Source organism: Hemitrygon akajei, chromosome 22 (genome assembly GCF_048418815.1).
Source record: "Hemitrygon akajei chromosome 22, sHemAka1.3, whole genome shotgun sequence".
NCBI classification, from domain to species: Eukaryota; Metazoa; Chordata; class Chondrichthyes; order Myliobatiformes; family Dasyatidae; genus Hemitrygon; species Hemitrygon akajei.
Genome location: NC_133145.1, coordinates 3,650,699 through 3,664,567, shown reverse-complemented (window position 1 = coordinate 3,664,567; position 13,869 = coordinate 3,650,699). Strand labels below are relative to the sequence as shown.

The following is a 13,869-nucleotide window of genomic DNA, read 5'->3' as shown; positions in this document are numbered from 1 at the left end:
TCCTAGTTCATTGTGTCAATACCCTGGATCTCCCGAACAGTGCTGTCCTAGTTCATTGTGTCAATACCCTGGATCTCCCGAACAGTGCTGTCCTAGTTCATTGTGTCAATACCCTGGATCTCCCGAACAGTGCTGTCCTAGTTCATTGTGTCAATACCCTGGATCTCCCGAACAGTGCTGTCCTAGTTCATTGTGTCAATACCCTGGATCTCCCGAACAGTGCTGTCCTAGTTCATTGTGTCAATACCCTGGATCTCCCGAACAGTGCTGTCCTAGTTCATTGTGTCAATACCCTGGATCTCCCGAACAGTGCTGTCCTAGTTCATTGTGTCAATACCCTGGATCTCCCGAACAGTGCTGTCCTAGTTCATTGTGTCAATACCCTGGATCTCCCGAACAGTGCTGTCCTAGTTCATTGTGTCAATACCCTGGATCTCCCGAACAGTGCTGTCCTAGTTCATTGTGTCAATACCCTGGATCTCCCGAACAGTGCTGTCCTAGTTCATTGTGTCAATACCCTGGATCTCCCGAACAGTGCTGTCCTAGTTCATTGTGTCAATACCCTGGATCTCCCGAACAGTGCTGTCCTAGTTCATTGTGTCAATACCCTGGATCTCCCGAACAGTGCTGTCCTAGTTCATTGTGTCAATACCCTGGATCTCCCGAACAGTGCTGTCCTAGTTCATTGTGTCAATACCCTGGATCTCCCGAACAGTGCTGTCCTAGTTCATTGTGTCAATACCCTGGATCTCCCGAACAGTGCTGTCCTAGTTCATTGTGTCAATACCCTGGATCTCCCGAACAGTGCTGTCCTAGTTCATTGTGTCAATACCCTGGATCTCCCGAACAGTGCTGTCCTAGTTCATTGTGTCAATACCCTGGATCTCCCGAACAGTGCTGTCCTAGTTCATTGTGTCAATACCCTGGATCTCCCGAACAGTGCTGTCCTAGTTCATTGTGTCAATACCCTGGATCTCCCGAACAGTGCTGTCCTAGTTCATTGTGTCAATACCCTGGATCTCCCGAACAGTGCTGTCCTAGTTCATTGTGTCAATACCCTGGATCTCCCGAACAGTGCTGTCCTAGTTCATTGTGTCAATACCCTGGATCTCCCGAACAGTGCTGTCCTAGTTCATTGTGTCAATACCCTGGATCTCCCGAACAGTGCTGTCCTAGTTCGCTATTTGGACTGCAGCAGTTCAAGGTACAGACAAGAAATGTGGGCCTTTGAGTTTGAAGAATAACTTTCTGCCCTCTCACAGCTCAGACCTCAGTACTGGAACCCACCTTTGGAGATACCACTTTGATTAATTCATTTAGGAATCGAAATTTTCCAACTTCATTGTGGAATCTCCGCCCACAGTTCTTCATAGAAGCTTCTAAGACCTAGGTTCAACCAAAACATTAACATTATATCATGCATCACTAAAGCATGCAAGATTCTGAGAAGAATTGACAGATGATGCTTCCCAGGGAGGGATGAGGAGGGGAGGGGCGGCATCTAAAATCAGAGGGCAAAGCTTCAGAATATGAGACTGCCCATTTCAGATGGCCAAGACGGAGAAATCCTTGTCCCTCAAAACTGTGAACCTTTGAAAACCTCTACCTCAGAGATATGGCTGCTGAGTCAAGGTTTTAAACTACAACGGCAACAAGATGTTTGCAGGGAAATCCTGATAAAGGCGATACAGAGTGAGAGGTTGTACGAGTCTGATCTCGCTGAACGTAAAGCAAGCAGAAATTGCTTTTGAAAATAGGTTCTATAATGGCAAGAGGCTGCTTTGTAAAGCTGCCATGGGATAGAGTTGAGGGCACTCGTGCTTCCAGTAGCACTGACTCTTTGCCCTTTATAAATTCACCCTCATTCAGCCCATAGGGTCAATGGCAGCTCCCAGATTAGTGATTCCATCAATTATAATCCTCTCCCTTTGCTTCCCGTACCCTTGCAAACTATTCCCTCTCACATGTTTATCAACTTTTAATGCTTTTGCCACTAATGTTGCCAAATAACTGACCATCACGCGTGTGGGATGTCGGAGGAAAGCAGTGCACGCAACAGATATACACGCAGTCACAAGGGGAACGTCCGAGCTCCACGCAGACAGCACCCAAGGTTGGGATGGAACCAGGGTCCCTGCACTACGATGAGGCTGATGTGTTAAGGGATTTCACAGCAGATCAGCTGGTGGCCATCGGAGCAGTTATTACAGCTGAGGCGATGCAGATACCTTTGTGGCCCCTCACTCAGATGATGACGTAAGCCTAACACCGTGGTGCCAGTCCAGTCTCTGTAGGTCTTCTGCTTACCCCTCTATTGAAGCAGAGTGCTTTTTATGACAATGTTTTGCCTCAACCATTCCATCAGGAGGACCACCTCACTAGAGCTAGTCTTCCTACACCTTCCTTGGTAATTACACCATCCTGGCAGATTTATCATTCCCCAGCAAACATGAGGAAATCTGCAGATGCTGGAAATTCAAACAACACACACAAAATGCTGGTGGAACACAGCAGGCCAGGCAGCATCTATAAGGAGAAGCGCTGTTGACGTTTCGGGCCGAGACCCTGATGAAGTCCTGATGTCCTGATGAAGGGTCTCGGCCCAAAACGTCGACAGCGCTTCTCCCTATAGATGCTGCCTGGCCTGCTGTGTTCCACCAGCATTTTGTGTGTGTTGTCATTCCCCACCCTGGTACTGAAGTCATCCATGTTGAGTAAGTTGGGATGTGGACTGGGTTGGAGTAAAAGTCCAGTTTGGCCTCTTCCCAAGGTTCCAGGGTTTTGTGTGTACCCATAACTGTAGTTTGAGGCAGGGCAAGTTGCTCATCTCTGGATGGTGAGGACAACAGCATCCTTTCCTTGGTTTGCCTCTACAGTAGAAGATGCACCCACTTCCAGATTATCTTAGCTGCCCATCTCCTCCTCACCTTTCAGCGATGTTGACATCAAAGTGCCCGAGATTCAAAGCAGTGTGATGGTCAGATCTATTGCTGAGGGACTGGCTGTGACTGTCCTGATCTTGTATTTCATTTGTGAAATGGAAGCTATCTGTGCATTAAGGTGGAGGAGTGGCTAAGCACCAGCTACCACACTGACTTCACAGAGCAAGCCCTCGAACTTCAGTGAGGGGGCCCAGAATGGCCAGAGACCAAGTTCTGCCTCATCCTCACTCACAGGTGGATGTAACCCTCCTCCCTTCAACTCAGTGACATAAAGACATGTGACTCTGTACTTACAGTAAGGGCTTGCACTGCCTCCCACTCCTGTGGAGACTGGATTTTATGAGCCAGCAACCGGACAGCAATTTGTGGTCTGAGGAGAGAAGTTAAAGAGCTTTAGGTTGGGTAAATAAAGGTATTTTTCCACTGGTATCAAGGCAGGAGTCTATCATGGGACAAGGGGAATTGATCTGAGGGGACGGTGTAAATCCAGCTCAGGCAAAGGTACAGACAAGGCAAATCCCCCAGGCCTTGCATTTAAGGTCACATGGGCTGATTTTATTCAGCCATCAAGACAATTTCTGCCTCCTTCCTACCCCACCCAGCACAGATGGGATCATACTCTCCTATTTCACTGTTGGGTGCAACAATGTACTTACGTTAATGCAGCAATCCCTTGTCAATATTACAGAGGAACATTGCTTATCTGTAGCGGTCCTGATCCCAGACCAGGTCATTTGACACACAATCGAAAATCTGAGTTGTTACAGAAAAGGACTATTATCAACTCATTAGCACTTTTAAATTACAATTGTCTAGAGAATTGCTGTTGTTTTAAATTCAAGGTGCTGAGAAGGCTTGGCACCCCACTAAATAGCCCCAGGATGGTCTCAAGCTACATCCACACTAGACCAGATAAATCCATAACCGAAGATCTTGCTCTTCGTTTTGACCCTCTGTCCACACTGAAACGACGTTTTCCTCCCCCGAAAAAGGAGCTTTTCCAAAACACCCTCCGGAGTGTGTAAATTTGAAAACAGCGATTAGGCAGAGCAGTGTGGACGGGGTAACCAGAGATTTCTAAAAATACCGTCCTGACGTGCAGTGGTGCACCAACAGATGGTGGCGGCAGCGCGGCATTTCATTGTTTTCTTGAACGCAACCCCCACACAACCTACCAATTTCAGAACAGACGGCAAAGAGACTGAAGCCAGAAGAGTTAGAAATGTACTCACTAAATACTTAGACCCATAACTTACTGAATAAATAAGTATACTCACTTTGCCCTGTTTTCTGTCCTTGCTTGTATGAAGGTGGTTTACCTATTTATGCAAGTACTTCTCTGACAATAGATGTGTAACAGCCGAATGTAACGTTGTACAGAAATACAGTCGGCCCTCCTAAGCCGCGAGTTCCGCATGCACGAATTTAACCAACCGCGAATCGCGAAAACCCGGAAGTGCTCTTCCAGCACTTGTTGTTCGAGCATTACAGACTTTTTTTCTTGTCATTATTCCCTAAACAATACATATAACAACTATTTTATATAGCATTTACATTGTATTAGGTATTATAAGTAATCTAGAGATGACTTAAAGTATACGGGAGGATGTGAGGTTATCGTGGATCGGGATTAAAAAAAATCAGAAGTTCTCTTACTAAGTAAGTCGGAACAGGTACATCCGGTATTATTTAGCGTAAGTTACTCAAATGTTTGTCTTAGTATATACCTTACCTTTCTATGCATATAAAACACTTAAGAATGTATGTTTCAGCATCGTGCTCGGAAATGGAAGTTCCCAAGTTTGATCCAATGACAGATTGTCCCCAAACGCGCTCTCCATCCGTGTCTGGTTGATGTGGAGGATCAAAAACCTAAAACCCAATAATTAAACCACTGCATTGCTTAATAATAATTGTAGCTTTCATCGCGGCAGGGATTTGTTCCAATCGTTGACCAACTGTAGCCTAACGCTTCTCCAATGACCGATGGTGTTTCACCTCTTTCTGATCGCTTTATTATTTCCACTTTATTTTCAATTGTGATCGTGATTATTTTCGTGAACAGAAACACTGCGGATTCAGAGCTCTGCCATCGAGTCTTAATGTTCACCGCACTGAGACAGGTTAAATAAGGTCTGGGGTTCCGCTGGGTCCTAAGGTCCACTGCATTGAGACAGGTTGAATAAGGGACTTGAGCATCCGCGTTTTTTGGTATCCGCGAGGGGTCCTGGAACCAATCCCTCGCAGATAAGGAGGGCCAACTGTACAAGATAACACTGATGCAGACATGTTTTATACATTTAACAAGGTGCTTTATTAATGCAACAGAGTTAGTCAGTTTTTCAATGTTCGTCGTCAGCCGGGTCAATCTGTCCGTGAACTCCCTGTCGGTTGCCTCCATATGCTCCAGTATTTGTTTATTTTTAGTTTTAAGTCCTCCTGCGCGAGAGCCAACAGCTGTCCATCGTTTGGCAATTTCCTTTTAAGTTTTTCTAGTCTGAAACTGCACAAATGTGCACTTTCACAGCGAGATTCGACACCAAACATGTCGCTTGTTTTCTGCAGATATGTCTTGCACATGCCCAGTAGGAGGAGATTCGCCCAAATACCCGTTTTAATGTGTACCGAGGTATTTTCAAAAATACTTGGTGTGGTGTTTTTACGCGAAACCGGCGTTTTCAAAATTATCCGGTCTAGTGTGGACGTAGCCTCAGCCAGCAAGGGTTACTTTTCTGGGTCAAACAAACACTTCAGTGGCAAATGTGAGTGGCATGCCCACCTATCAAAGACTGGGCCAAATTAACAGAATGGATCAGTTAAAGAACTGAAAACAAACAAAGATAAAGATCAATTTCAGTTTGTTGACTGCAGATCGTGAAGTTGCCAAACAAGGCCCAGTGTCCCATTCGCCCACGTTTGATCGATATATCTTTGTCACACTGAGCAGAACTGGGGTTCAGCTGCTTGCAATCTATATTAATAATGACGGTTAAGGCAGGAGAATGAGCAATGGGGTGTAAAAACTGAGTCTTCATGGTGATTGATTAAGAGAGAAGTCAGAAAAATGGCTGATGAAGTATTATATAGGAAAATGTAAAATTAGCTAGCTTGGCAAAAAAAAATTAGAAAATAAAGATCTTTCACTTGGTGTTTCTCTATCCAGAGAAGCGCCTGACCTGCTGGGTTTTCCCATCGCTTACTGCTTTTACTTATTTCCAGCACCTGCTGTTCTGATTTGTAAGAAACACATTATGTTGCTCTGTTTTGCAAGGGGTTGCAGTGAATCGGGAACCACACAGGACTTTGGTGAAACAACACCTGGAGAATGCTGGGCAATTGTGGCATTGGTACACAAGGAAGGAGAAACTTGCTCTAGAGGAGGAGAAATGTAAATTGTTTAGATCCTGGATTGGGCAATTTAGAAACATAGATACATTGAAACAGAAAACCTACAGCACCATACAGGCCCTTCGACCCACAAAGTTGTGCCGAACATGTCCCTACCTTAGAAATTACTAGGTTTACCTATAGCCCTCCATTTTACTAAGCTCCATGTACCAATCCAAAAGCCTCTTGAAAGACCCTATCGTATCCACCTCCACCACTGTTGCCAGCAGCCCAGTCCAAGCACTCACCACTCTCTAAGTAAAAAACTTACCCCTGACATCTCTTCTATACCTACTCCACAGCACCTTAAACCTGTGTCCTCTTGTGGCAACCATTTCAGCCCTGGGAAAAATCCCTGACTATCCACACGATCAATACCTCTCATCATCTTATACACCTCTATCAGGTCACCTCTCATCCTTCGTCGCTCCAAGGAGAAAAGGCCGAGTTCACTCAACCTATTCTCATAAGGCATGCTCCCCAATCCAGGCAACATCCTTGTAAATCTCCTCTGCACCCTTTCTATGGCTTCCATATCCTTCCTGTAGTGAGGCGACCAGAACTGAGCACAGTACTCCAAGTGGGGTCTGACCAGGGTCCCATCCCTCCACTTCCTCATCCAGGTCATTTACCATTAATACTGTATTCTGCCATCACATTTGACCTACCAAAATGAACCACTTCACACTTACCTGAGTTGAACTCTATCTGCCACTTCTCAGCCCAGTTTTGCATCCTATCAATGTCCTGCTGTAACTTCTGACAGCCCTCCACACTATCCACAACACCTCCAACCTTTGTGTCATCAGCAAACTTACTAACCCATTCCTCCACTTCCTCATCCAGGTCATTTATAAAAATCATGAAGAGTAAGGGTCCCAGAACAGATCCCTGAGGCACTCCACTGGTGACCGACCTCCATGCAGAATATGACCCGTCCACAACCACTCTTTGCCTTCTGTGGGCAAGCCAGTTCTGGATCCACAAAGCAATGCCCCCTTGGATCCCATGCCTCCTTACTTTCTCAATAAGCTTTGCATGGGGTACCTTATCAAATGTCTTGCTGAAATCCATATACACTACATCTACTACTCTTCCTTCATCAATGTGTTTAGCCACATCCTCAGAAAACACAATCAGGCTCATAAGGCACAACCTGCCTTTTACAAAGCCATGCTGACTATTCCTAATCATACTATGCCTCTCCAAATGTTCATAAATACTGCCTCTCAGGATCTTCTCCATCAACTTACCAACCAGTAAGACTCATTGCTCTATAATTTCCTGGGCTATCTATACAGTCGGCCCTCCTTATCTGTAGGGGATTGGTTCTGGGACCACCCCCCCCCCCCACCGTAGATACCAAAATTCGCGGATGCTCAAGTCCCTTATTTAACATGTATCAGCACAATGGTCTTTAGGACCCAGTGGAACCCCGGACTTTATTTAACATGTCTTTGTGCGGTGGACATTAGGACTTGGCGGCGCAGCTCTGAATCTGCAGTGTTTCTGTTCACGAAAATAAATGATTGAAAATAAGGTGGTAGTAATAAAGCGATCGGAAAGAGGTGAAACACCATCTGACATTGGAAAAGCGTTAGGCTACAATTGGTCAACGATTGGAACAATTTTAATGGAACATGTGAAAGGCCCTGCCCCAATGAAAGCTACAATTATTACTAAGCAACACAGTGGTTAAATTATTGAAATCTATATGCTTCTTAAGTGTTTTATATGCATAGAAAGGTAAAATATGTATTATTTACTAAGAAAAACGCTTGACTAACTGACACTAAATAATACCGGATATACCTGTTCCGACTTCAAATCTGACTTAAAGACGGACTCAAGAACGGAACTCATTCATAACCCGGGGATTGTCTGTACTTTAAAATCATCTCTAGATTACTTATAATACCTAATACAATGCAAATGCTATGTAAATAGTTGTTATACTGTATTGTTTAGGGAATAATGACAAGAAAAAATAGTTTGTACATGCTCAAACAACGAGTGCTGGAGAGAAAACTTCCAGATTTTCCCGATCCACGGTCGGTTGAATCCGCACATACGGAATCCACGGATAAGGAGGGCTGACTGTACTCCCTTTCTTGAATAAAGGAACAACATTCACAATACACCAATCCTCCAGAACCTCTACCGTCCCCATTGATGAGGCAAAGATCATCGCCAGAGGCTCAGCAACCTCCTCCCTCGCCTCCCACAGTAGCCTGGGGTACATCTCATCCAGTCCCCGCGACTTATCCAACTTGATGCTTTCCAAAAGCTCCAGCACATCCTCTTTCATAATATCAACATGCTCAAGCTTTTCAGTCTGCTGCAAGTCATCACTACAATCACCAAGATCCTTTTCCATTGTGAATACTGAAGTAAAGTATTCATTAAGTACCTCTGCTACCTCCTCCAGTTCCATACACACTTCCCCACTGTCACACTTGATAGGTCCTATTCTTTCACGTCTTATCCTCTTGCTCGTCACATACTTGTAGAATGCCTTGGGGTTTTCCTTAATCCTGTCCACCAAGGCCTTCTCACGGCCCCTTCTGACTCTCTTAATTTCATTCTTAAGCTCCTTCCTCGTAGCCTTATAATCTTCTAGATCTCCAACATAACCTAGCTCTCTGAACCTTTTGTAAGCTTTTTTCTTCTTGACTAGATTTATTACAACCTTTGTACACCACGGTTCCTGTACCCTACTATAACTTCCCTGTCTCATTGGAAAGTACCTATGCAGAACTCCACACAAATATGCCCTGAATATTTGCCATATTTCTTCCATAATTTACCCTGAGAACATCTGTTTCCAATTTAAGCCTCCAATTTCCTGCCTGAAAGCCTCATAATTCCCCTTACTCCAATTACACGCTTTTCTAACTCGTCTGTTCCTATCTCTCTCCAATGCAATTGTAAAGGAGACAGAATTATGATCGCTATCAACAAAGTGCTCTCCCACTGAGAGATCTGACACCTGACCAGGTTCATTTCCTAATACCAAATCAAGTACAGCCTCTCCTCTTGTAGGCTTATCTACATATTGTGTCAAGAAACCTTCCTGAACACACCTAACAAAGTTCACTCCATCTAAACCCCTTGCTCTAAGGAGATGCCAATTGATATTTGGGAAACTAAAATCTCCCATTACAACAACTCTATTATTATTACGCCTTTCCAGGATCTGTTTCCCTATCTGCTCCTCGATATCCCTGTTACTACTGGGCAGCCTATAAAAAACACCCAGTAAAGTTATTGACCCCTTCCTGTTCCTAACATCCACCCAGAGACTCCATAGACAATCCTTCCATGACGTCCACCTTCTCTGCAGCCATGACACTATCTCTGATCAACAGTACCACACCCCCACCTCTTTTGCCTCCCTCCGAGTCCTTTCTGAAACAACTAAAAACTGGCACTTGAAGTAACCATTCCTGTCCCTGAGCCATCCAAGTCTCTGTAATGGCCACCACAACACATCTCCAAGTACTGATCCACGCTCTAAGCTCATCCGCTTTGTTCACAACACTCCTTACGTTGAAATAGACACATCTCAAACTTTCGGTCTGAGCGCATCCCTTCTCTATCACCTGCCTATCCTCCCTCTTGCATTGTCTACAAGCTTTCTCTATTTGTGAGCCAACCTCCTCTTCCCCAGTCTCTTCAGTTCGGTTCCCAACCCCCAACAATTCTAGATTAAACTCTCCCCAGTAGCCTTAGCAAACCTCCCCACCAGGATATTGGTCCCCTTGGGATTCAAGTGCAACCCGTCCTTTTTGTACAGGTCACACCTGCCCCAAAAGTGGTCCCAATGATCCAGAAATCTGAATCCCTGCCCCCTGCTTCAATCCCTCAGCCATGCATTTATCCTCCACCTCATCCTATTCCTATTCTCACTGTCACGTCGCAATAAAAAGATACTGAATCAAATGGCCTCACACAAAGTGGAATCTGCAAGAGTAGAAAGTGATCTTTCTGAAAATTGAAGGGAACTAAAGAGCACAGTCCTGGAATATTTCCAAACTCAAAATTTCTTCTAGAAGAGGCAGTTGATAGGAAATCCATTATTTATTTTTAAATGTCTAATTGGAAAGAATATGGTCAGAAAGTTGTGAAATGTTTGGAGCTCGCTACCCTTGAGGGACATACGGTACTGTGCAAAAAGTTATATATAAGAGCTGAAGCCAATGATGTACTCCCTATATTCCTTACGATTTGCAGGATTTGTGGCTTTATCTATGGGTGAGGAAAAGGCACATTCAATTACGATTCTCCAGGTTAGCTAGACTCAGCAGTACTGCAGCATGCTCCAGAACTGGGCAACTGACCAGACACAAACCTTGCAGTCACACATTGTTAAACCTACACTGAAACACTTTGCACAGCTGACATGTCAGAGAGAGATATAGAGAGGTAGAGAGGGGGGAGGGAGAGGGAAGCTAGGGTGCCTAAGACTTTTGACAGAACTGTATTTATTAATGTGGAGTGGAGAGTGAGTTTATAAATCTTGCGGGAGGAAAAGATGTTGGGAATGGTGAGGGTGGGGTGCCGCAGGACAGGGGTGGTGTGAGGATAGGTGGCAGAGAAAGAGTGCCAGGGTGGGGAATGGAGCAGGTGCAGGCACATCCAGCACTGAGACACCTGGCAGAGTAATCTGATACCATACAATTGGTTTATTGATTATTACAGAATGTCTCTCCGGTGCTTTCCGTTCTCTCTCCCTTTCCCTTTTCCCAACCATGATTCCCCTCTCCCTGCCCCCTTCCCACTCTCAGTCCACAATAGAGACTCATACCAGAATCGGGTTTGTCATCACTCACATGTCATGAATTTGTTTTTTTCCCAGCAACAGTAGAGGGCAATAAATAAAATTACTACAGTACTGTGCAAAGGTTTTCAGCACCGTAGCTATATATGTGTGCCTAAGACTTCTGCACGATAGTGTGCTGTAGATCCTCATTGGTTCTGAACTATGAAATTAAGAAACAGGGGATCCATACAAAATGATGAACGAGAATCAATGACAATCATATGGAATATGCGGAGCAGATTTGTGACGGGAGTGGTGAGATGGCCCACTCGTTTCTCTTATCCAGTATCAGCTAGATGCAAATTATTTTTCCTTTTGTTCTTCTGTCAGTTGTTATCAGCCCTAAAGACTCTGGAGAAAGGAATAAAGAATAAAATCTTTCAACAAATATTCTGTAAATAAGTGCAACATAAACATTGCTTTACACACCCTTCCAGCTCCTTGTTGACCTGGTCACAGAAGCCGATGATGTACTCCCAATCTTCCTGACGATTTGTAGGATTTGTGGCTTTATCTATGGGTGAGGAAAAGGCACATTCAATTACGATTCTCCAGGTTAGCTAGACTCAGCAGTACTGCAGCATGCTCCAGAACTGGGCAACTGACCAGACACAAACCTTGCAGTCACACATTGTTAAACCTACACTGAAACACTTTGCACAGCTGACATGTCAAATATCTGAAAGGGACATTGATTCTGAGACTCAGAAACCAAATCCTGTGGTTTCTGGACAAGTGACTGAAGCAGGGGGAAGTCCTCAGTGGATAAACCTGCACGATGGAATGTTTTCTTCAGTTAATCAGTTTTCAAGATGTGTTCACTGCTGGTACATATGCCTATCCTCAAGAGCCAGCACTGAATAGATCGCTGAATTCATGCAGCCCTTCACTGAAGGAGAAGTTCCAAAATTTAGCTCCTGAGGACGATGTGTGATTCAGAAGGGAACACACAGGTAGCGGTTTACATTCTGCCCCACTGGAGGAAAGAGCTTGCGGTGTTTTAGAGTTGCCACATAAATACAATACTTAGAATAGAGCAGACAAATTTAATATGGTTAATTTTAAATGTTCATCTTCAGTAACAGAGGAAACTGCACTGTCACAAAATCTAGCCTCACTAACATCACGCAGGGAAAGGAAAACAATACCCCTAAGTAATATAGTTCATTGATAACAAGCCAATGAATAATCCATAACAGCACTACAAAATGCTCAGTGTGTGAAAACGTTGTACAAAACTGGGCAGGCCACCCAGTAACTACTGAGGCTACTGTGTGCTCTCTGCTATGGCTGGGGGGATTGGGTAGGTTAAGGAGGAAGTTAAGCTGTGTTCTAAAATGAAAAGATAGATCATTAAGTAAAAAGATAGATAATTAAGTATAAGAATAGATAATAAAATACAAAGATAGATAATTAAAATAAAAGATAGATAATAAGATGAAAGATTTATTATTAAGTAAAAGATATATAATAAAAATGGAAAGATATATAATTAAGTATAAGGATGTATAATTTAGTAAAAGGATATATATTTAAGTAAAAAGATATATAATAAAATGAAAAGATTATAACTAAGTAACAAGATATATAATAAAATGAAAGATGTATAAAAAAAGATATATGGAAGATGTATAGTGAAGATAAAAGAAGAGGTATGGTAAAAAGGGAAAGATATATAATAAAAAGAATAGGTATAGTTAGAATGGAAAGATACTAGAGTAAAAATAGATATATGGAAAAATTAAAAGAATAGGGATGGTAAAGTGAAAGGGATATAATAAAATAGATAGAAGATAATATCAGAAAATGGGTATAGTTCAATGGAAGATATATAATAAAAATAGATAGAAGATATATAAAGAAAATGGGTATAGGTAAAATGGAAAGATATATAATAAAGTTAGATAGAAGATATATAAGAAAATGGGTATAGTTAAAATGGAAAGATATATAATAAAAATAGATAGAAGATATATAAAGAAAATGGGGATAGTTAAAATGGAAAGATATATAATAAAATAGATAGCAGCTATATAAAGAAAATGGGTATAGTTAAAATTGAAAGATATATAATAAAAATAGATAGAAGATATATAAAGAAAATGGGGATAGTTAAAATGGAAAGATATATAATAAAAATAGATAGAAGATATATAAAGAAAATCGGGTATTGTTAAAATGGAAAGATATATAATAAAAATAGAGAAGATATATCACAGCAACCATGGGCACTCAGTCTCCAATGGAAAGATATATACTAAAAATAGAGAGAAGATATAAAGAAAATGGGAATAGTTAAATGGAAAGATATATAATAAAAATAGAGCGAAGATATATAAGAAACCTCGGGCATGTACAATTGAACGCTATCTAATAAAAATAGAGAGAAGATATATAAAGAAAATGGGTATAGTTAAAATGGAAAGATATATAATAAAAATAGATAGAAGATATATAAAGAAAATGGGGATAGTTAAAATGGAAAGATATATAATAAAAATAGAGAGAAGATCAATAAAGAAAATGGGTATAGTTAAAATGGAAAGATATATAATAATAATAGATATAAGATATATAAAGAAATGGATATAGTTAAAATGGAAAGATATATAATAAAAATAGATAGAAGATATATCACAGAACCTCGGGATGTACAATGGAAAGATATATAATAAAATAGAGAGAAGATATATAAAGAAAATGGGTAATAGTTAAAAT

At 42.2% G+C, this 13,869-nt stretch overlaps 1 protein-coding gene across 2 annotated transcripts in view; it reads right to left on the bottom strand.

Moving 5' to 3' along the window:
* The window catches only part of gga3b (golgi associated, gamma adaptin ear containing, ARF binding protein 3b), a 59,201-nt gene extending 47,538 nt beyond the window's left edge, over positions 1-11,663 (bottom strand). Inside the window, exons 1-3 of one of the 2 annotated variants that reach the window (XM_073026623.1) lie at positions 11,581-11,663; positions 3,237-3,312; positions 1,288-1,386 (exon numbers count right to left, since the gene is read on the bottom strand). In XM_073026623.1, coding sequence (XP_072882724.1) covers positions 1,288-1,371 — 84 coding nt within the window. In that variant the 5' untranslated portion in view covers positions 1,372-1,386; positions 3,237-3,312; positions 11,581-11,663. Of the gene's footprint in view, positions 1-1,287; positions 1,387-3,236; positions 3,313-11,580 lie in introns of those variants that run through there. The other variant, XM_073026622.1, reaches the window with a different exon arrangement.
* Positions 11,664-13,869: the final 2,206 nt, after the last annotated feature.